The following is a 23,098-nucleotide window of genomic DNA, read 5'->3' on the forward strand; positions in this document are numbered from 1 at the left end:
TATGCATATATGCCACGAGAAAATTCAAGGGAATACCCAGAGGACTGCACTAAGTGTGAAATTGTCCTCACACCTTTTGACAGGGGGCATGTAAAAAGCTTGACTTCCAGCGAGCTGCAGCGTTACCACAATGTAGTGGCTTTGACAACACATCACAAATATCAATTACAGCAGACTCTAGCATTCTGTGCATCATTTAAAAGATGTATGTAAAGTACTTGAATTACTATCTCTGTGTCGAACTTTTAGAAGGCAATTAAAGTGTTGAGTGATGGCGAATGATAAAAGAGCAAAACTTATTTTGAAATGCAACAAATGCAAATAGGAAAGTCTCAAACTCTCTTAAATTAACACGGAAAACAGAATCGTATATTAAAGAAAACTATATTGACAAAATGAATTGACCTATACAATGCAAAAAAATGTATTTCAACAGATTTTTTTTGCACTTCACCTTAAACACAGTTTTAGTCTGTATATTTATTTTATGTCCAAGTTATTTGACCAAATATTTAAGTACTCTAGAAACAGATGTACTGGAAGTGAAATATTTATCTTAATGACAGCTCTAAGATTTGCCATTAGTATACCATAGTTGTTGACATACTTTAAGGTTTCTGTCGACATCTGCAAGTTGTAGTTCTTTTCAGTCTCGGGCAGCTTGGAGAAATCCACCAGACAAGGATGGTGCCGTTTATTATCATCCCTGATCTAAAAGGCAAAAACAACACGTAAATGATGTTAATTGAATCTCCATCCACAACTCAAACAGAAGACGTTATGTCTTGTTGCTATGGGCTGACAAGTCAAGAGAAATGTGTCAACAACACAGGCTGCTTATGTGAACATGTTATGAAAGAAGAACAAAGGAACACATCTTCTCACTGTATGGCTGAAAATACCAAGCGAGAGATGTATTGCATCTTATGAGGCTACTCTTTATGCCAAAATATCCCATTGGCAATGCAGCAGGGCAATGGTTGATGTTTACCAAGAAAGCATGCACTGATATGTAGTTGTGTTTGTGTGTGTACGTAATGAACACCCACCAGCTCTTAAAATAATAAATCAAATTAATAATATGTCACTTTACCAGCAGTTCATCACATCAGTGAGGTAGCTGGCTATGACTATAAGACTTTGCAAATACTAATTTTTACCTGTTGTCATAAAAGAAAATATTGTAGTAATAATAGAGGGAGGATGTTCATGCTTTTAAAATATACACATATTAAACACAGGTTATTTAAGTCTGTATTTCTTCATACTAGGGCAAAACAGGTACGATTTATATTTTTGCTTTTAGCATTTTGTTTCTCTTTTTATATTGTACTTATTGAGCAATAAACCAAGAAAGATTTATTTCACAGACATTAGTGTACTTCAATATGCCACGACACTCCGAACTGAACTCAACCACCATTAAATTTAGGCTCAATATATAGCATCACAAGGAATAGTATAGCATGTTATTAGTAATAACAAGTGGGATGCAAAAACATGTCTAATCTCAGCAATGAATCAATACAGCACTTTATGTATTTACATTTTAAGATTGTTCTATGGTGCTTCGACAATCCATTAAAATACTCACTGATGTTCTCCAATAAACAAGATAAAGATATGCCACTGATTTTAGAAAATAAACAAAAAGCTAAGTAAGTTATTGTCTTGGTTTATCACTGTGCCAAACTCAAAAATCCTGTTGTGCCCTTAGGTGAAACAACAGCCATTTGTGACTGAGTGTACATTGAAACAAAGACAGTATGATTGTTCTAAAATTGGAAGAAAGCTTCAGATGACATGAAAAGCACTAAGTAAGAAAAATGAAATTTGACTTTCCACTTACCCTCTTTTTGAAGTGAACCGCAAATTATGAGAGAAAAAGCAAGATGACGTACAGGCTTTTGTGATCAACTGAATACTAAAGTTTCTTACCACTTTAACATGAAAATACGTAATTCAAATGTTTATTTTCCAATACATGGTAAAATGCATGGATTGTTTTTTCTTAATTGGGTTTTCACTGTCCCAGTAAATGGCAAAAAAAAAAAGTATATTCTCACCTTTCCATAGGACCAGCCCAGTTCAATTTTATTCATGCCCCACAGTTCATGAATGTTCTCTGCTAAAGTGTCCCGGACTTTCTCCAAATGAGGGGGCATAACCACCTGAGGATACAACCAGAGTTGGCCATTTTTTTTCTATCCTACATGTTCTCAAATCAATTTTTCTCACAATTAAAATACATTAATCTTCTTACTATATTACCTGGCTGGTTTCCACTGGTGTTGGAATATAAGAGGCTTGAGACAAGATGAGGGTGGTACCAAGCAGGTCTCGGACACCATCCACATCCCTTTTGTACTCTTTAACTGGCTCTACCCTCAACTTCTCTTTGGGCAGCAGGGCCTCATAACAAGGGGCGTAACTTGATGGTGGCAGGAATTTAAAGTCACCATGACGACCACCCAACAGGAACCTTACCCTGAACACATAAAAAAAAAGACATTTCTTTGAAAAAGTTGTCATGCAAGGCTGGATGCAGAGGAAATTCTCCTTACTGTGTCGTCAACCACTTTAGTGGGTCAGTGTGAGCTTTAAGAGGGACACATTTAACTCAAGTGTATTACAAAGAAGATCTCAGTCGTCAATCTCAAGAAGCTCCCTCGAGACAGCCCGAAATAAAGATTGGAGTTGTATGGTGACGTAGAAGTGATGACGCAAATGAGTCATTTATGGCTGCTGCCCTCAATTATTGAAGCATGAAAATGTGCACATTCACCAATGGAAGAATTCTGAACCCTGTTCAGTGGGGCAACAAGCTCATTTGGAACCATTTCATCTCAGATAAAATGGTGCATCTGGAAATCATGCAGGCAGTTACAAAATTATGGTCAGCTAATCTTTCTGCTTTGATCCATCACAATTTATTATCCTGTGCATATGATGTTGTATTTGAATTTTAATGGGACATTGTGGGACATTAAAACCAACCTCATCACCAAACGTTCTAGGTTTTAATTTTCAGATTTGCCTCCACTGTGGTACGTATTCGTTGGATTATGTAGATAAAGTATTAATTTAACTTCAAATATGCTCATATCAAATTACAGTTCTTTAAGGAGCAAGAGATAAAGATGTGTGTTGGATTACAAAAAGCAAGACAAAAGTAAACATTACTGGTAGTGATCTAATTTAACAAAATTGATCAAGCGTGTTTAATGTTTGCGAAGGACAAATGAAGATGGTCTGTGGTTTTCTTTGAGTAATTCTTCCTGCTAAACCAAGCCGAAAACAAAGAAAAGCTCTAATATTTGTAGGCTTCAGACACTTAAATTGGGATTGTAAAAAGCTCTACATCCTTTTGAAAAACTGCTTGAGCTTGAAATTGCATTTGTGCATGCCGATCACACTATTTGTGGCCCCCACAGCAACAGAGACAACTACATTCAATTTCATTGGTCTCCAATTCAAGTTTTGTGAAAATACATTTGTTGTGTGGAGATCGATTAGAAGGATTTCAATAAGCAGCATTTCATGTGAGTGGAGTGTATGCCTGTCTGTCACATCTCATTCAGTTTGTCTTCCTCATGTACAATTGTGGGGAATATGAAAACTCACTTGACACCAGCAGAAAAGCTGACGACAGGAAAGAAGAGACCGTCTGTGTTGAAATTTTCAAACATTCCCTGAACGGGCTGTCCATTGATGCGGAAAGAGATGCTGGGTGCTCCAAGGTCAAGGCAGCAGCTCACCACATCTTCTGAGGTCAGGATGTGCTGGTTGAGAGATGCAACCACTCTGGGGATGCGACCTAGGAAACAATCGAATGCACTCATCTGGGAAACTGATGGCATACTTGATAGGGTAGTATGGGACATGACTAGACTATACTATGCGACTCTTCTATGCAACAGGTGTGTCAGACAAACCCACACACAAAGACATACTGTAATCCTCTCACCTGACCAGAGATGGAGTCCATCAAATCCATAGGAATAGAGGTCATCTCCCACACCATTTCCACCCCAGCCCTCACCCCCTCCAGGGTAAGGTGCGTAGCCCTTGGTGCTGGCCCAGCCCACTCGCAGGTGAGAGGGTTCACTGGTCACAAAGTGGTCCACCTGGTCAATCATGAGCTCGTAGTACCACTTCTTATACTGTGCTGAACCTTCGCTCACCCCAAGGAAGATGTTTGGTCTCATACTGGCAATGGAAGAAAGATGTAAATATTCCACAAAGTCATTCCATTATATATTTTTCTCCAGCGCTAAACGTCGCCTTTTAGAGGCAATTCCATTAATTCTTTATTTGGTTTTGTACATTGTACATATCTCACGGCAGTTTAGTCTTTTACACACACAAGCATAGGGGATGTAAGACATTAAATATGCCATAAATTGAGGCATCAAAATGCAATCTTATACACTTCATCAGATCTAGGAAAAGTATACGGGCCACACATGGCCCATTTACAAGCTATGACTGGCTCTTTTGATATTCATGAAGTAAAAGTAAAATATGCAGTCCTTTTATTTATTTATTTATTTTTTTTTTTTATGTGCACGTGAGGACACCCACACTAAATCCAGAAATGTGTTTAAGTAGTATAAGGGATAAAGAACAAGTTATTCAAAGAGGGTGATTCCACAAATTTACGGCTTCGGTCATAACAGTTTGGCACATCGATAGTTCCCAAGATAATTATGCATTTAATATGTTTTTTGGTCTTGGATGGGAATCTCCCAAGTACCATTCCAATTGTAAAAGTAACTATAAAGTCACATCACTTGCTTGCTGGACTTTGCTTTAATTTTGAAATGTAAAACTAGAAGGTTTCTAACCTTTGGACGTCATTGACCAGCTGGGTTTGTAACAGCAGGTCTCTCTTGGGCAGCAAGTGATCACAAATGAGGTTTTGATTGGTTCGCACAGCGACACCATTACACACACACAATGAGCAAAGTACATCGAGAATCTAAAGGCAAAGGGGAGAAAAGGGCCAGAGAGAAAGAGCGAGAATGAGTATCATAAATAATAGCACAGTGACTCTTATGATATGTCCACTGATAGTTTATGCATGGGCTACCCACCTTATGGTTGCGTCCATGTTTGTAAAGCAACGATATGATAGACTTGATGTGCCCTCTCTGGATCATGTTAAGAGCCTCTGGGCTCTCAATTAGAATACAGTGTAGAACTTCCAGAATGCCTACCGGTTGACAACAAAGGTGACAAAATATTACATTTTCCAGGCACCCTCTACGCTTACAGAGATAACTTCTCAAGGCAAAGTTTAATATATTTGATTGAGATTGTTTCATAGTGCAGCATTCAAATATCTACAATGAAAATGTGCTCACCAGAAGAAGACTCTAGTCTCTCCAGCTTGCTAACAAGCCAGTCCAAGTTATTGGAAAACTGAGTGCAGTTGTTCCTGTTTCCTCTGATTAATGCCGCTGCATGAGTTAAGGAAAGAGTGCATCTGTATTAGGAGTGATGGAGGACAAGCAAAAGTAGACACAGACAACCAAACAATCAGACCCAAAAGTGCAATAACCCAGACAAGCAGAGAACTTGAATAATCACAGATTTGTATGGACTAGCAGAGCAGCAGACAGGCATAAATAAGGAAGAGAGGGCCATTCTAAATCCACTTAACAGTCTACAGTAGCAGGTGTGAAGAAAGAAGAAGAGGAGCCAGACTGGCTGAAGGAAGGACACGATACGGCTGAAACATTAATATGACTTGTCAGTGAAATGAGTGCAAATAAGCCTATGAAGGACACATGCTGAGGGTAAGGGGTGGAGATGAAATGACATTTACATTCAGGGTTGAGGTTGTGCATTAATTTCTATAAAAAGACAAATTGAAAACAGTTTTCAGATGAATAATTTCCTTTGTTTGTTCTTTTATCAGAGAAATGACAAACATTGACGTTTGTCATATAGGAGAAAACAAGCTTGTAATTTGTGTCAAGTGACTGAATTTATGAACTATTACAGTTGAGCTAAACAGTTAGGAGTGTACAAGCTGCTCCTCCAGAATGCTCATAACCATTAAAATCAATGGGAATTGTGCAAACTCAGTAAGTCGAAGGTTAAAAAAACAAGTCAGGGCAGCTGGACAATAGCTATTAATCACTGCAAAGAATTGCATACGATATTTGTGTTAGAGCTTACCCAATAGCTCATAAAGCAAGTTGAGAATGTCTTTCCAGGCTTCTCCGGCGGCTGGCCCGGCACACTCTCCAAAGTGCACAACGCTGTTGTAGACATTCAAACGGTCTATGCAGTTGGACACGAGTGTCAACATGCCCTAAAAATTGGAACCATCCGAGAAGCAGTTAAGAAAAAAAGATCTCTTTTGTACAGCTTGCTTAGAATGAATTAGATCCTATATTGCTCTGAGGGTTGAGAAAATCTCAAGGGTATATAATAACCATTCACATACATATTCATACTTATGGCAAATGTGGGATCTCAGCTACCCTAACCCAAATGTATTTAAATGAATGGAGAAAAGCCATACCATTAACAATCCACAAAAGAAGGGGAAGATATTGCACTTTCCACATAGATGGGTCAATTCTTATATTCTAATCCTGAACTTTAGATCTATGTGGCACTTTCTAGTGACACCCCAGAGAGGTAGTTATACTTATGGAGCAGATACAATATTCAAAACGTTATCCAACCTAACACCCCTCTACCATCTTCTACCCACTACTCGGCAAGCAGTTGACATTTGGTAATTGATGAAAGCAATTTGGGTGCTGGAGGCACAGCACAAAGCCTCGATGCATTCATGCCAGCCTCACGCTGCACTGTATTTGCTGACGCCTCATAATACAATGCCTCAAATCACACAAGATGTTACTGAAACTCACTACACAATACATTAACACGCATCCTTTATCTGTGCACCCACTTGAGCAAGACTGCTTTTGGTCATTCTCCATGTAGATAATTATGTCATGTTAAAAAAAATATCACATTAGTTAAAGTGAAGGCACTAAATTTGCAAATAGTGAATTAAAGTGTGAATGCTTCGTTTTCTTTACGTAATTTGCAATTGGAACAAGTCAGCTGGGATAGACTCCAGTTCACCTAAGACCCTTAAGAGAGTTCTTTGGAAAATTCATAGAGGCACACACTACAAGGATAAAATACAGTGGTACATGTACTTGCAAATGTAATTGATTGCAGGAATGGTTTTGTAAATTTGTAGCAAGATTTAAAAAGAATGTCATGGCCAGTCATGTTAATTTACACCAGTATGACCAAACCATGCCGAGATTAATCATGTGTTGTGTACTCAGAATAACACTGGTCCTCTTGTGTTTGGGCACAATGAATAACACAAATCTGGAGCAGCTAAAGACTACTATTCATAAGGAGCTATTTACCAAAGAAATGTGTATCAATTGTTTCTTGTGTGTTCAAACTCACTTCTTGTTTGAAGAGATTCTGCCTGTTTTTAAGCGAGCGGAGTTTGATCTGCCGCTCTTCATGCTCAAGCTCATCATCAGGTAGCTGGAAGTAGGTGATGAGGTCATTGAGGGTTTGAAGAACCTCCTTAATGGGCAGAGCCACAAGTGCTTTGTTCTTCAAACCCAGACAATCCAGATCCCTAGCAAAGAGTCACAGACATGCAGAAGCCTGGTTATGTTTCGACATAATCCTACCTCTGATTATAATGCCCTCTAAATGAAGATAGTTATAACAAACATGATGTTTAAGCCATTGGGCCCATTCAAGCTGAAATGCTGATTTCCACTGGCTAAAAATAGCCCGTGTTGTGTGCATGGGGGGGGGGGGGGGGTGAGAGGGGATGTGTGTGTCACAGCCTCAGGGGAGGCTGTGACACACTCTCACATGTTTGGGCCATGAGTGCTTCCAGTTCCACACATGGGACACAAGATAGATAGCCTAATGACAAATAGAGGTAGTCAGCTGACTACCTTAGTCAGTGCATATTTTCTTATGTTCCCCTGTTTCGTGTTTGAATATGGAGCGTATGTGGAACAATTTAAAAATGCATGAATGAACACTGAATTCTTTGATGCTGTGGTACATATGACTTAATTCATATGTTATTACAATCTGGCGTAACTTTACATGAGGACTTAGAGCACCATTTGAGAATTTGTGTGATGTACCAGTGAAGTTGATCTTCAGGATAATTTGCAATAACCTCAAAAATTCAGTGTACATTAAGACCCAGAAGCATATTTACATACCTGATGAATCTGTTAAATAGGAGTGTTGTGTTGCGAATGATACGTGCTGCACGAGATTCCTCGTGTTGACAACGCTGCAGAGTCAAGCCGTCATCCATATGACCTTCGGAATGTAGACATGCCTTAAGGGGGACACAGCAGAGAGAGATATGATTGTAAGATATAGTTATGATTGCAATGGTACTTCAAGGCGGGGATATCAGGAGGATGATGAGCTTTTTTTAGTTGAAGAGACAACTTATTGCTTTACATTCTACGGCTGGGATACATTCTGGCAGGCATTTCAATCAAATCATTACCCTAAAGTTAATTAACCTAGTAGTTCATTTATTCTTATCCTCACAAGTGGGGTGTTGGAGCCTTTTCTTGCTAACAATGTACACAAGGCGGGAGACAACCTGAATTTGTGGCCACCCAATTGCAGGGAACAAGGAGACAGCCAACCATTCAGGATCACACTCATACCTAGGAGCAATTTAAAGTGTTCAAACAGTCTATACACAACAAGATTTTGGGATGTGGGAGCAAACCAGATTACCTGGAGAAAACCCGCGCAAGCCCGGGAAGAACATGAATATTCCACACAGTGAAGACCCTCACCCAATGGGCTGCCTACTTTAATAGTTAGTAAAGTAAATTGTTATCAACCAAATTTCAATCAAATATTAAGTTCATTTTATATACCTCTGCATTACATCTAATATTAAGAGAAAATGATGTGCGCTTTAGTTATTACACTCACTCGTCTTTTAAGCGGGCCCAAACGTGCAGATTTAACATCGGGTGCTTGGTAGGAGAGCCAGAGTCCTGTGGCCACGTGCATTATGAAGCTGAGTGAGTCGCCATATTTAATCTCCGCTACACCCATCCCTTCAGAGTCTCGCTTTGGGATCTGCTCAAGCTTCTCCTGTATAGGGAAGGAGAGAGAATAAAGCTGTCATTGTATAAAACATGAATGGGCAACATTTTAGCTAAAAAAACAGGCATGTTTGTGTGATCTTGCCTTCGAAGCTCTGAAGCAGAAGGCGGTTGCATTTGTGTCAGACCTCTCGCGGTCCTGTACCACCAAGCCCCGGTCCTCAGTCAAGGCCATGTAGTGACCAGTTGTCAGGTGTCGCAACCGGAATGGCTGACCCCAGCGAATGTGGCTCCCACTCCAGCTAAATTGTAATATTGTGCATACAAACACAAAGGTATCAGTCGACTGTGGATAGTTTTATTTCACAAAAGCCCTGACAGCCTAATAATCATCACTAATTATTTTATCTGAGTATTTTTACTGGCTGTTAATTATCAAAAGTGCTGTGCGATTAGGTAGAATAATTAGCAAATGGCTGAAAACATGGACTAAATTACGCTGTGTTATTGCAGATGGCAAGAAAAAGCAAGAAAGTCACAGCATCAAGATTAGACACATAGCAGAAAAATCGTCTACATCTACTGTCTGATAGTCAGAATCCTACCATTAAGAAGAGAAGAGGAAAAGGGGAAAAGGTGCAGGATTGACAAAAAAAAAACATTTGAGAAGGGATCATTTATAGCCCACCTGATCCGGAGTGGCTCCAGTCTCCATAAGGACCTGGCCTTAGCTTTACCTATTTCATAGTTGACTATCCTGTAAACAGAAGAGTGCACAAATTAGTAATAAAGTCTGTGGATGCATTAATGGTGCAGACACCACTGGAAGAGTCAAGGTCATCCATCCTTTGAGACACAACAACATTGCTTGCTTTCATTTGTCACACTGATTGTTAATGGGAAAATGTTTGACACATAAATCCATGAACAAAATAGCCTGCATCCATTGACTTGCCAACTACTGCATTCAAAGACAGACATGCCTCCCTCGATAGGCCACAGAAACACCTTCTATCAGTGGTTAGATAGTAGCAAAGAATTGGCACGTCACTCCAATTGACATCTCAGAGAGGTATTCATGGGATGTGCTCCTTTTGTGCAAATTCAAGGGCACAAATGGAGAAGCCAAAAATGGAAATTACTATTCAGTCCTGCCTCTCACAACTGTCACGCTATGTTCTAAAAATAGATTCAGTGAGTGTGTGTGCGAATCTCAAAGGAATATTCACATAAAAACGCTATTATGAAAAATGTTATTATCGGAATACCTGGCTAACTTGAATTCTACTCTAGATTTTCCATTCAAATGCTGCTTGCATTTGTGTTGTCACATTTGTTCATTCATCCTTTCAAATTTGTTATGCCATAGGCCAGTGATGACGAACGTAAAAGTGCCACAGGGGATTGTAGCCCAGTGAAAAATATCACTCGTCAGTGAAGAAAGAAAGAATATCTGATACTATATATACCATCTTTTTCCACTCCTTTCGTGAGAGGGCCTGACACACTATCTATTCTACTTCATCACCAGGGGTTTGATAGTGTTCAGGTCAGTCGTGGAATGATTCTGTGGCTTAGACACACTTTTAAATCATTGTGCCGTATTTTTATCCTTAAATGTCAAACTCTGTCCCAGGAACAGGTTGAAAAAATGAAAATGAAAATAACAAGAAAACCTTATTATGGTCCTACAAGTTTTGATGACTTGAATTTCTTCTATATGAGTCATAAAGGTTCACCATCAATATTATAATATCTTCATTTTCTGAGGTAACCTGAAGCGTTTCACAGAACACAAGCAATTTTAATGAAGTGTTATATTTCATACCTCTGTTGCTCTTCACTCTCATCTGACCCCGGGATGGTCACGACCTCATCATGCCCATGAAACAGTCGCATTACATGCCCTCCCAACAGATAGCCTATTGGAGCAGAATGCAGAAATAGACTTTTAATGTTTTGTTTTACTGCTGTGTTCCTGTGAGAATCTTTAGTATCAGGGAAATGTGGCAAAAAAAATCATAGGGAGGTGAATCTAAACACTGAAGAAGAGTGATAATGGCTTCACTTGGGGTCAAATATATATATATTTTTTTCAATTTCCCATTCCTTTTCTCATGTTTTTTTTTAAAAGGATCAATGCAGAGACTGATTAAAAATAAAGGCAAAAGTAACAAAAGCAAGGAAGAAAAATGTATCTTGGAAAATAAAATAGATAAAACTGTCGAAGCAGTTCTCTACCTTCCTCTATGTTGCTGCCAGAACAGATAGGGTGGACGTTCCACAGTGTCTGCATAAATGAAGCGTCCACTTGGATGTTACCATTCGAAATTGATAGGTGCTGTGAGGAAGAAAAAAAAGATTGCATGCTGTATTTAATGTCACCAGGTTAAACAAACCCCAAAATGCAGACAAAAATTCATTAGTTTCAGCATTCAGATAAAGGAATGGCAGAATATAATTAAGACCTAACTATGTGCCCACTCTTTTGTTTTTTTGCGATAGGACTGGAGCACAACTACATGCTGTATGAGAATTCCTGAATGTCCTCCTGACTTCAGTTTATTGGCACCATATAATACAAACACAAGTACTATGACATATATATAATGCATTTATATTTACCCATTCAAATATAATATGAGAAGGTAAAAAATTCTTATTAATGCAAAGAAATCATTAATGATATGTTGTTTGCATTAGATTAGATAAAGCAGAAGAACCTATTGTTGCATATAGAGATTGCTTATTTCAGAACTCCAGCAACTGTATTGAGTGGCAGCTGTGTCCTGATAACGCTTTCTCCCCAGAGTACTGTGCAGCCTTTAGGTGCTGCATGTCCCCACAAACTGGTTCACAATGAGGACAGATTGCCAGATTGACATTAGAGACTGGCATTATTGAAAGTCACGCCCCTTCTGCTACAAACATACTTTCTATATTTCCATGTATCACTGAAACTGTGTTCTAATAGTTGCAAGGGTGCAAATCTAACATGCAAGATTAGGGAGCAGAATTTGGTGTAGTATTAAACAAAGCCCCACAGCAGCGGTTGATGAGGTTGTGACAAGGATGATAACAGCACAGGCCTCGTCCTTTACAAAAGAAAAAAATACTAACAGCAGTATCAATCAAATTCCATCAACATGATAATCATGTAAAAAGTCAATGTTTCCGTGAAGTTATATGACCTTTAAATGACATCAAGTAAACAATTTTGGAACAAACGCAAAGTAGAATACAAAACCATTGAGAAATGAACATGATAAGCAAAATAGACTCACAAGATACCGCTCAGAGGACACACTGACAAGGATGAGGTCATCACCAATGCGCACCTTCTCTCCTTCTGATCTCTGCTTGGAAGCGGGGTGGATTGTCCACCAACAAGCCTCACCTTTAATAATACGTATACAGGGTAACAGCAATGAGACAGTAAGGTCAAAGACTTCACTATTGGTAACAAACTGGCACAACAAGTGTCATCTACTGCAAATACAACAACAAAATATTATTCTTGGAAAGAAAAATGGTACTACAAAAAATATGGCAATAGACTATAAAATGTGTCGACGAGATCTAATCAGCTCCGACAAAAGTAATACATTTTATGTCCACATTGCTCTGCAGGGAATATTAATAGTGATGATAAAACGGCACACACTGAAATTTACTCTGGAACAACCAAGACATAGATCAAGAGGAGGATGGGATGAAGTTTCTCTCCCTTTTTTTTTTACCTGTTGAGTCCTCTTGTAGTCCAACATCAAATGACAATTTATCAGTCTGTGACCTTGATGTCTTCAAGCAGGCAAGGTACTGTGGGAAACATATACACAAACAGACACATTGAATTACCTGCTGTCGGCGTTTGGACCAACGGGAACTGTAACCACCAACTCTAGCACAAAAAGCTTTCAATAACACATTAGCCAGTATGTGTAGTATCAATACAATATGTTAAATTTGCGCAAATTAAAAGGAAAAATATCATTTATATTACAAATGCATGTCTGATGGGATTATGACTTTGTATGATAATAGAGATAGTGCAAAAAAATACTTTGCTATGATATCTATCATATTCTCTTCCTACTGTGATATAATTTTGTACTCACCATGGAGCTGAATGAGTGCCGTAGAAGGATGGCATGTCCGTATAATAGAGTTTTGTGGCCACCACTCTGCGCTGCCTGAGAACATAATTTACACAGATACATACTGTAATTAAATACATTACACATCAACTAAAGCTGCTACATATGGTATGACCTTAGCAAGGACCTCCTCACAAAGACGGCCTCATGCTGGGCATACATATCTTAGGGAAGGGATTATCTCCCCCAGAGATATGTGCGGGTATACTACTATTATAGGCTCATCTTTCTGGCAATCCAACAAGAGGTATGTGGGGAAAATTATAAACTACAGTCAGTCACATCAACAATAGCTACACCCATTGTGAAGTTTTAGATGCAGGAAGGGAACGGATGAGATCTCTGAAGGTGAAGATTAAGCGTTGTTGTTTTTTTATCTTAAAAGTCCTATATTACTCACCTTTCTTATCAGCCTCTAGAAAGCATTAAGGTAAGACAAGAAGTTCATTATTCTAAGCCTTTCTTGTCACAATGGTTGGTGCATGATGACCATCATTCTTAATGGCTGTCAACCAGCGCGTTTTAAAGAGAAAATGTAAGAAAATGCCACACTAAATATATCTAATCACAAACTAAGACTAAGCATACTGCTATAACTATCCTTAATGCCATAGCAGTTTGTCGCTTGCACTCTATGACAAAAGGGGGAAAAGAAGACAGCCAGCCAGTAATTTGATACCGACTACAGCAATGGCTCCCAGGGTTGGCCACGAGCAGGCTATGTTTTTTTTTGAGAAAGGGATACTGAGTTTAATGCAGTAAGACACATGCAGCTGCAATTACTGTGACCAATAAACCCAAGTCTCAAAGCCCTATACCACTGTGAAGCAGTCATCTCTATAGGAGGATCACCATTAAATCCTTGATTTCTTAAATGACAAAATACATCAGCTGTATCTAATCGAACCATATATGCAATGAGTTTCAAATGAAGTGGATTAAAAGGTGGGTGATTAAGAATATCATGCAGATTCCAAATCACAAGTGACATCTTTAATCTAACTGTGGCATCTTACAGACCATCCCTTGAAGATGTAGAACTACTTCAGCTGTTTGCAATATTTGCCCAACTAATTTGGTCTAGAAGGAGCCACAAAGAGAGCAATGAAGGTGCACATAATACATCTTCAGGATAGTGCTGTCACTTTGATGGACTGATCTCATCCTACTGCTGGGTATCTAGTTATGTCATAATAACAATGATTGAGTAAATGTACTTAACACATTATATTTGTGCTTCATGATGGTCCCAACGCATGCCTTAAATCAGTGTCTGTTGATAAGTCTCTTTTGAGCCTTCTTGATTTCAACACCTCATCCTAGACATACAAAATCCAGCTCCTCATTAATGAGCAACATAGCAAATATGCATTAAAATCCCCAATTTTTCTGAGCACAAAACCAATGTTGATTTGGATCTGAATCCTGTGCATTTTGAGCATACCCAGACACTTACACTGGTGATGTGCTTGTCAGTATACACTAGCTGTTGAGACCAAGAATTTCCCAAAATCAAGCGCACAAGAGTTTTTGAACTGAAGATCAAGACCAACACCAAAACTGGTCTAACACCAAGACTAAGAACACAATGAATGGTTAAAGTCTGTATTTAAGTATATATTTGTGTATCTAGCCAGGGCATAGCAGTATGGTATAGCAGTAACTAAGCAGTTCTTCTTCTGGTGCATGATGTAATAGCTCATGACACACTATACAGAGCCTTTAGATATTAATGTTGGGATACTCTCATAATGAGAAATGCCTGTATTTTGATCGTCTAGCCAATACACTTTGTGAAATTCATTCTCCAATTTATGTAGAGGTCTGAAAGCTATGTCATCCCCCTTGCCACTGTGAGTATTAATAAAATGGTCATTACCTAAATGAAATACATAAATATGTTGTGCCTGAGGTCTCCTTTTTGTGTCTTCTGATCTATATATTTATCTCCTTTAAACAGGCGCCGTATTAGAGGACTAACATTGGAACCGTGGTAAAATATGTCTAATTGAGCGTTACTTTAATGTTTAATATTTTGAGCTGCCTCTTCCCAAAGCATCCCATAATTCTGTGCTCGTACTTCCCAGAAGTAGCGGAACCAATGGCCTCGTCTTGTCAAAGACAACCGTTTGCAAATGCAAAGCTGCAGCCCTAATACATCCATTTATCACATGACAAGGCAATGAATATGAGCCCCTAACAGATCAAGATTTATTGGAATCCTCAACGTCATTAGTTATGTAACATTATGGAGTGAACTGTCTAAAAAGTTTCAAGTATCGAAAAAGCTTTATTTTTAAATCACCAATTTATCGAATTGTGCTCCTTTACTTAAGATACCTTCATCTTACAGTCATTGGCAAAATTTCCCATAGACACAATTAATAAAACATAGTCTGGTAAAATCCCCAAAACAGCCTCTTCATAAGGAGTATACTCAGAAGACCATAAAATGATAGGTACAGCAGTAATCCAAATACACCTGAGTTCTACTGTAATTATGAATAATAATGAATGAGTGTGACTGTGGGAATCACTTCATTGTTGTCATGCAAGAGAGACTAGGAGGAAAATGCTATCAACAGTAAACATACCCATCGATCCGGGCCGCGTGTCTACCATGTGGAGGATGGAAATTGAACATAGAAATAAAGGACAAAGATGGCATAATAGACATCAATGTGATACGAAACACACGGCAACGCTAAGAGCAATAATAACAAATGATAATACATGCTACTGGCATATATATATTAAATGGACACGAAAAGCACCATCTTGTCTCAATATTCCCAAGCTTGGTAAAGTTTCTACCAAAGAAAACTAAAGCTACATTAGGCTTCTGCATCTCATTCGTTCTCATTAATACACACGAAGGCCAAGACCTCTTTGCAATTGCGGTCCCCTGGTCACTGCAGTGGTTATTTAGACTCTTAATCTCTAGACCTAAATTAAGCTGACTGCAGACCCACACAGCCTGCAGAATGATAGTATGAATCTACAATGGTGGTGTGTGTGCGTGCTTCAATACATAAGCATTTTTCTTCATTTGTGTTCAGGATTGCTTACCCCTTCACTGTTCTGTCCACTTTTAGACAGCATCTCTTGTAGGGCCCGTACAGACAGGGACTGTTCCAGCACAAAGGTACAGATGCATAGGTCTGGAGGGACATACTGCAGCAACAGAACAGGGGAGATTAGGTTTGTAATTAGGACATATGACATTACTTGAATGTTTCTTTGTGGGAATGTATTACACAATTTAAGCAAATCAGAGAATCAAATGAACACCTACAAATGCACACTTGGCATATTTGTGTACTACACTTTGATAAGTTACAGAGTAAAATTGACCATAAAGCTGCAGTCACAACTTCAGTTTGATTTTGCTGTTAGACATAATTTAGCTGTCATTTTGACAAGGCATAGGCTGAATTTTAGGCGCTGTGATATTTTTGCCTTGGAAAAAAACTTTTGTATCATATGAATATGAAAAAAATTAATACAGATTATATTGAAGTTTATAATCTTCATATTCTAGGGGGACCATTAAAGGCTCACAGTCTAAAAAAAAATAAATTTGCGGTCTATTTTTTAGTGGTTTGGACTATATAGGATTAACACTTTTTATTGAACACATTGATTTGTGTAAAAAATACATAAATCAAATTATGTTAGAATATTGCAATACATAACTTGTGCATTACAGACAGTAATATCTCAAACATATGTACTGATAGGAAACAGTGCAAGGGAAAGGTAATGTGATACCATATATCTGTGTGGAAATAAAACTAAACGGCCGGATGGGAAGCAATTCAGCCCCACCCAACTGAGTCCCTTAGGATGATTAAAAGCAGCCCTTGACCCCCTCCGAATAATGTTAAGCCTCTACACTCTACAAAGCATGATGGTAAAAAGAAGCTCCTGGGGAGCTGGGAAGGGTGATGAGCATTCTTTTCTCTTGAGATGCTCTTTTACTGGGCAAAGCAAGGAGAACACTTCACATCGGGTTGTGGCCTGTTGTCCGACATGGCACCTAATTTATCACAAAATGTATGCAGAAATAACCAGAAATTGGTTTCCTTTCTTCAGCTTGACACTGTGTACAGAGGACAGTGAAAGATCTGGCTTGATATTCTTAATTGGCATTCATATCAAGACACTGACAGGATTGAGCTGTTGGTAGTTAATCACAATCAAAAGGCCAATTGATTGGTTGCCGCATAATGCTATGTACATCTAATCCATCTATTTACACTAGCCCTGTGGGGAGCTCACCCTAATACCGTATAGTTCACAGTGGTGTTTGTTTGTCTGTTTGTCTTAAACAGGGACAATGTAGCAGGGGAAAAACAATAAACAAACATATTTGTTTGACCTGATAGGGCGAGACTTATTATATTTCATATGTGATTTTTTTTAGTAACAACTAAATGAATGGATGCTTGAACAAATCTTGATAATAAAACACAAAGTTACAGAGTTTAATTTGGTCAATGTGTAAGAGTGGAGAAAATGTTAAATAATAACCAATAGCCCACAAAAGTAGGGAAAGTTGCTGTTGTCAGACATTTTAAATGTCACTACCAAATGTGAATATACCCTTTTGTCCCATCTACTCATCGAAAAATGGCGACAAACTGTACTATGTGCATCTTTGCATCTTTTGGAGAAACAAGCTTAATGGATCCAGGAAAACTGGGTCTAAGATGGAGAAATGAGGAAGACAGAGACAGATTGCACAAGTACAGGAGCCTTTGTTTGCAATTACAGAGGTCAAACGTTTCCTGCAGTTTTTCACCAGGTTTGCACACAATAAGAGGGATTTTGGCCCACTCTTCCTCACAGATCATTTCTAGATCAGTCAGGTTTCTGTGCTTTCACTTAGAAACAGACATTAAGCTCCCTCTAAATCTTGGGATGATATTCATCATTATTCTTCATCCTATAAAAGTTTGTGGAATTATAACCAAAAACTTCTAATTTGGTCTCATCTGTTAAAAAATACTCTTTTGTACCACCCAAATGATCTTTGGCCAACTAAAGATGGACTTGAACATGTACTGGTAAGGTGTTAGTCACTTTTGCTCTTCAATGATGTGACACTATGCTCTATACATGCATATACTGTGTCCACTCAGTGGATTTAAAACAATAACCTAATTCAGTTTTTCAGGACCATACTTTGGTGAGTAAACAAACCATAAGAAGCTATAGTTGCACACACTATAAAATGCAACATCAGCTACAAACACACCGCTCAGCAATAATAAAGTTGAAAGCAGTTACAGCAACTGACAACGTCGTCTATGAAATAATCCATCAAAAATGTCCAGGGGTGTACCGGCCATTGTAGAAGATAATCATCATATAGCAGGTCCACAGAAGAAGGCTCATATTGGAATATTTGCAAGAAAAGCTCATAAAGGAGGCTGCAGTAAAAGCAAGCTGATAATGTGCTTTTCAGTGCATCTCCAGTTGGATTCACTGATTGTTTGTAGCAGCAAAAAAAGAGCTTAATGGATGTTTTGTTCATGAGCCCTCACCTGGGTGAACACAACCTGTCATCCATTTCACTTTGAGATGACTGAATTTATTTATTTTCCAGAAAAAAGAACAATGCTTTTTGAAAAGGGGACTTTACATAGAAACTTATATTCAGTGTTTGTTAGATTTTTTTTGGATGGTTCTATTCATGCTCAGCCACCGCCTAGTTGAATACAATTCATCATCCGTTTCATATTTAAATGACTAAATGTAATTATTTTCGATAAAAACACTAAGATAACTCTTGATAAAGGGACTTTTTTGTGTTCACCTTTTGTTAGTTTTAGGGGGATAGTTCCATTCTCAGATCATGTTACTTAATAGAGTTGTATCAGTCAGTTTGTATACCTGTGACTGTGAAAACGATAGACTTTCAAAAAATGAATGAATGTATGGAAAGATGAAAAGTAGATAGTAGTTTGTGTGCTTACCTTTGCCTCGGACGTTGGCTCAAGATAACATAGGCGGTTGCCCAATCCCTCGGCAGCCAGGCAAAACTTTCGATTTTCCTTCTGAATGCAGGCCACGCACTGAAGCACCACTTCATCATCCTGTCAAGACAAAACAGACTTCAATCTGGATGTGCACTCATGTAGAGCACATGGCCACCCTAAATCTTTTGGATAGGAACCTGAAATCTAGATACTACTTTTGGACTTTTCAGCATTTTGTTCAGTACTACTTAGGAAGTGCATTACCGAATGCAAAAAGGTAAATAATTTATGACAACACTAATCTAAAAAGGCATATGGTGGGGTATTTGAGTATTTGACCTGACACAAATTACTTTATTCGTGTACAATTGCCTGGAGGAAGAAAAAGAAAACACTATGCAGCATGTATAACACACTGCTTAACTGTATTTTAGAAAAGGCTGAAAAGAGCCAAAAAAGAAATACAAAAATTAATGCAAAGCCAACACCTTTACCATGTTTACCCTAGCAGAAAGATACTTGCTTAATAAATCGAAAAAGCACAGGATATTTTCTTACTGATTTGTTATAACATGTTGAAAAAAAATAAAAAATAAACATATAAATGCCAGGATTTCCAGCACGACATTTCCCGGAATGAGAAAAAAACTGGGACTGTCAAACCAACTTATATACAAAACACTTATAGTATGCAATAAAAAAAACACAGATTTAAAACACACACAAATAAATATGTACTATATATGATTAGCTGATTGGCTGGCCTCCAATTCTGGGATAGACTTCATTACCCCAACTGATTCTGAAAACAAATGAATAATTATTTCCCTACCAAGGTACATAATCATTTGATATTCTTCAAGCATAACATACAGTGCTGCGGATGTATCGAGCACTCTAGACCACCACACATTTTATGCTTAAAAGACAGTTGTTTTTTTCTCTTGCAAATGGAAAATTGGGAGGGTTTTCTTTTTTTAATGTGTTGATCAAACACATCCATAGCTGATCCCTTTGAGCTCGCCCAATCTCCTTAGGGATATTTACACTGTTTGTACGGTGTGAATTAAGTTGAATGAATTGAGTTAAGCGCTCTAGGATTCGAAAGAGAAAAAAAAAACAGTTGGTATGAATCAATGCAAATATATAATAGTTTGTTCAAGCCACATTACTACTGCAATTAAAAGTATGATTTTTTAAATACATCTACACAAATATCTGTGCTTGTCTTGTTAGGCATGGTGATTGGTTTTTAAAATTATTTGAATTATTGTTATTTATCCATAGGAGGATAAGCAGAAGAGAAAATGAATGAATGCATATAAATGCACATTTGATGTTATGTGTGAGTATGTATGTGTCTGTATGTTTGACTGACTTTTCAAACCTAATGAAAACTTTGCTAATAAACATGGGTTGAAGTTGAAATAATCCTAACAGACATTCATGCAGATGGTTCAACTCCCTGACTGTAGTGCTTCTGCTTAAGTTTTCTTCCACTGTTGCGAATCACTCACTACCTGCATTATAGGATATGAGTTCAATTATTCCCTTTGCCAGAAGCTACTTCTGCAAAATGATTTTTTTTAGGACATAACTGCTAAAAACATGCATCTACTGTTGCGGAAAAGAGTATGATAGTGTTGAAGACTATAAATGCTGAACTTGTACTAGTTACTTTAGCAATAGCAGACCAAGCAGAAATCTGCTGATATGTGGCGTTATGGGACGAGAAAGGGGAGGGCGGGAAATTGTTATACAATGGCCAGCTGCATTATTTAATGCGAGGAATGTGCTGAGAGCAGATTGTAGTGGTAATAAAGTAGCAATATCCATAAGCATTTCTGTTACAGTACAGCATGATGAAAAAATCCCTAAGACAGTGACTCCATGTCTCTGATGCATGCATGATGTGCACACATTTTGTTACTCATTTGTGTGTTTGGGAGGGCTGCATGAAAATCGAAAATATAAGCATTAGGCCACCAATGGGCAGGGCACACTTTTTTTAGTTGGGCTATATGGTATCCAGTTTAGTAGAATGTTCAAATTCTGCACAATTGCTCTTTCTCTTGCTGTTTTTTTTTTGGTACATTCCGTTTTTCCTAATGAACCCATTGTCTACCATGAGCACATTCTTGCTAAAATGAATTGAACATCTATCACCATGAGTCATAGTGAATATGTGCAATTCAATGATATAGAGTACTTTTAAGTCTAGCACTTGCCCAAAGCTTCAAATGTTTCCTGATGGGATATGCCTCAAGCTTTAGAGACAGATTCTACCCTCCCATTTTGGGCAAAGTAAGAGCACCAGATTGCTGCAGTTAACACCTCTCTAAATGGCTTACTAGGGGCACTGCGGGAAGAAAGAACATTGAACCACATTACAGGCAGATAGCAGAAGTGATGCGTGTAAGAGAATGATTCACAAGCATGGGCAAAAGAAGGAAGACTTTTAATGAATATTATGTGACACACTGACATTGTTTCTGTGGAAACATGGCTCGTCGCTTTCAGGGCATGCTCATCCTCTTGAGAGAGAGAGGAGGGGATAACAAACTCGTATTCCTTAATGCACCTAATAAGCACTTGGCTTCAGTTAAGATGTAGTCCGAGCAACCAAGTGATTTGGAGTTTACATTTATATTAGGTCTCAATATGTGCTTATTTTCTTCTTGTTGTTGTTTTTTTTTTTGGTTAGGGCTCAAACTAGAATTGCCCATTATTTGTGAGTAACCACGAAATGAATTATTAGGTATAATTTAGGGAAATTTGCGTAGCAATAGTAAGACCTGGATTTTTTTCCCTTTTTTCTCTCAGGATCAATTAATTAGATTGAATAATTGCGGGATTGTAGGTATGAGTACCAGAAAATTCTTACTGTACCAACAATTTGTTCTCAAAGGCATACTGATCATAAATCTACAATATCATATATAGGTGTCAAACCAACTACACTGTTGTGTAAGCTCAAATAATGAGCACACATCATATAAGAGGTATAACCACGAGAAAAAAAGAATCACAGATAACTGCTTCTTTCGATGCCTTGCTAAATATTCACACTCTGACACGCAAGATCAATCAGGGCTGCTTACCGCATGCCACTGACACTAGTGTGGAAATTTCTTCATTTGGTAGCACAATCAATAGCTCATTAAAGCAGCTTTACACATGAATGTCTGTGAGCTCACCATCTCGCTCAGTTATCGCTTCCTAACTGACCAATTTTACCCATGGAACTTCATTATGCAACAGAAGGAAATTAGCACTGCCAAATACCACTACAGTGACAAATCAATATAGTTAAGCTTAACACAAGTAATATGAACTTGTAAAAGGGTTATTCTAAATGAGAAGTATGAGGGATTTCACCAATAATGTTGTCTCAGCGCAGTAAAGACAAAAAGACACATTTTCAGGATGTTTAAAGTTCCATTGTCACCTCAGGGAGTACTTTACTCAATTTGATCATTTGGAGTTCACTGACCCACATTCTCTAGTCATTATGTTTTTAAATTGAACAAAAAAAAAAAGCTCCACACGCAGTTTTAATGCAAATTCAAATCTTCCACTTTTGGACTTTGAAGTCAGAAACCGGAATCAATATATCAAAAGGGAAAGCTTTTTTTTTACATGCAACGTCCATATACAACATGTAAAGATATATATACATTGGTAAGAGTGTGATTGGTTTGCCCGTCATTAGTTGGGACAGGCTCCAATACCCCCCCCCCCCCCCCCCCCCTTATGAGGACAATGGAAATTCGGCATGTAAAATGAACAAATAACCATATATTTGATTGTAAAAAGGAAAAAAGCAGTTAGTTAGGGCGAGGAAACTGAGACT

General features: G+C 38.2%; 1 protein-coding gene across 7 annotated transcripts in view; it reads right to left on the reverse strand.

Moving 5' to 3' along the window:
• Nucleotides 1–23,098, reverse strand: part of LOC144206299 (ryanodine receptor 3-like) — a 63,739-nt gene that overhangs the window by 36,994 nt on the left and 3,647 nt on the right. For 5 of the 7 annotated variants that reach the window (XM_077731204.1, XM_077731201.1, XM_077731203.1 and 2 more), the window contains exons 3-24: nucleotides 19,243–19,362; nucleotides 16,331–16,435; nucleotides 13,662–13,676; nucleotides 13,223–13,297; nucleotides 12,845–12,923; nucleotides 12,389–12,501; nucleotides 11,346–11,445; nucleotides 10,933–11,026; nucleotides 9,793–9,861; nucleotides 9,250–9,406; nucleotides 8,989–9,153; nucleotides 8,247–8,368; nucleotides 7,456–7,636; nucleotides 6,187–6,322; nucleotides 5,367–5,462; nucleotides 5,097–5,215; nucleotides 4,848–4,981; nucleotides 3,968–4,209; nucleotides 3,625–3,817; nucleotides 2,272–2,488; nucleotides 2,067–2,171; nucleotides 608–711 (exon numbers count right to left, since the gene is read on the reverse strand). In XM_077731204.1, coding sequence (XP_077587330.1) covers nucleotides 608–711; nucleotides 2,067–2,171; nucleotides 2,272–2,488; nucleotides 3,625–3,817; nucleotides 3,968–4,209; nucleotides 4,848–4,981; nucleotides 5,097–5,215; nucleotides 5,367–5,462; nucleotides 6,187–6,322; nucleotides 7,456–7,636; nucleotides 8,247–8,368; nucleotides 8,989–9,153; nucleotides 9,250–9,406; nucleotides 9,793–9,861; nucleotides 10,933–11,026; nucleotides 11,346–11,445; nucleotides 12,389–12,501; nucleotides 12,845–12,923; nucleotides 13,223–13,297; nucleotides 13,662–13,676; nucleotides 16,331–16,435; nucleotides 19,243–19,362 — 2,741 coding nt within the window. The remainder of the gene's footprint in view (nucleotides 1–607; nucleotides 712–2,066; nucleotides 2,172–2,271; nucleotides 2,489–3,624; nucleotides 3,818–3,967; nucleotides 4,210–4,847; nucleotides 4,982–5,096; nucleotides 5,216–5,366; nucleotides 5,463–6,186; nucleotides 6,323–7,455; nucleotides 7,637–8,246; nucleotides 8,369–8,988; nucleotides 9,154–9,249; nucleotides 9,407–9,792; nucleotides 9,862–10,932; nucleotides 11,027–11,345; nucleotides 11,446–12,388; nucleotides 12,502–12,844; nucleotides 12,924–13,222; nucleotides 13,298–13,661; nucleotides 13,677–16,330; nucleotides 16,436–19,242; nucleotides 19,363–23,098) is intronic. The other 2 variants (XM_077731205.1, XM_077731202.1) reach the window with 1 other exon arrangement.

This window comes from Stigmatopora nigra, chromosome 13 (genome assembly GCF_051989575.1).
Source record: "Stigmatopora nigra isolate UIUO_SnigA chromosome 13, RoL_Snig_1.1, whole genome shotgun sequence".
NCBI lineage: Eukaryota > Metazoa > Chordata > Actinopteri > Syngnathiformes > Syngnathidae > Stigmatopora > Stigmatopora nigra.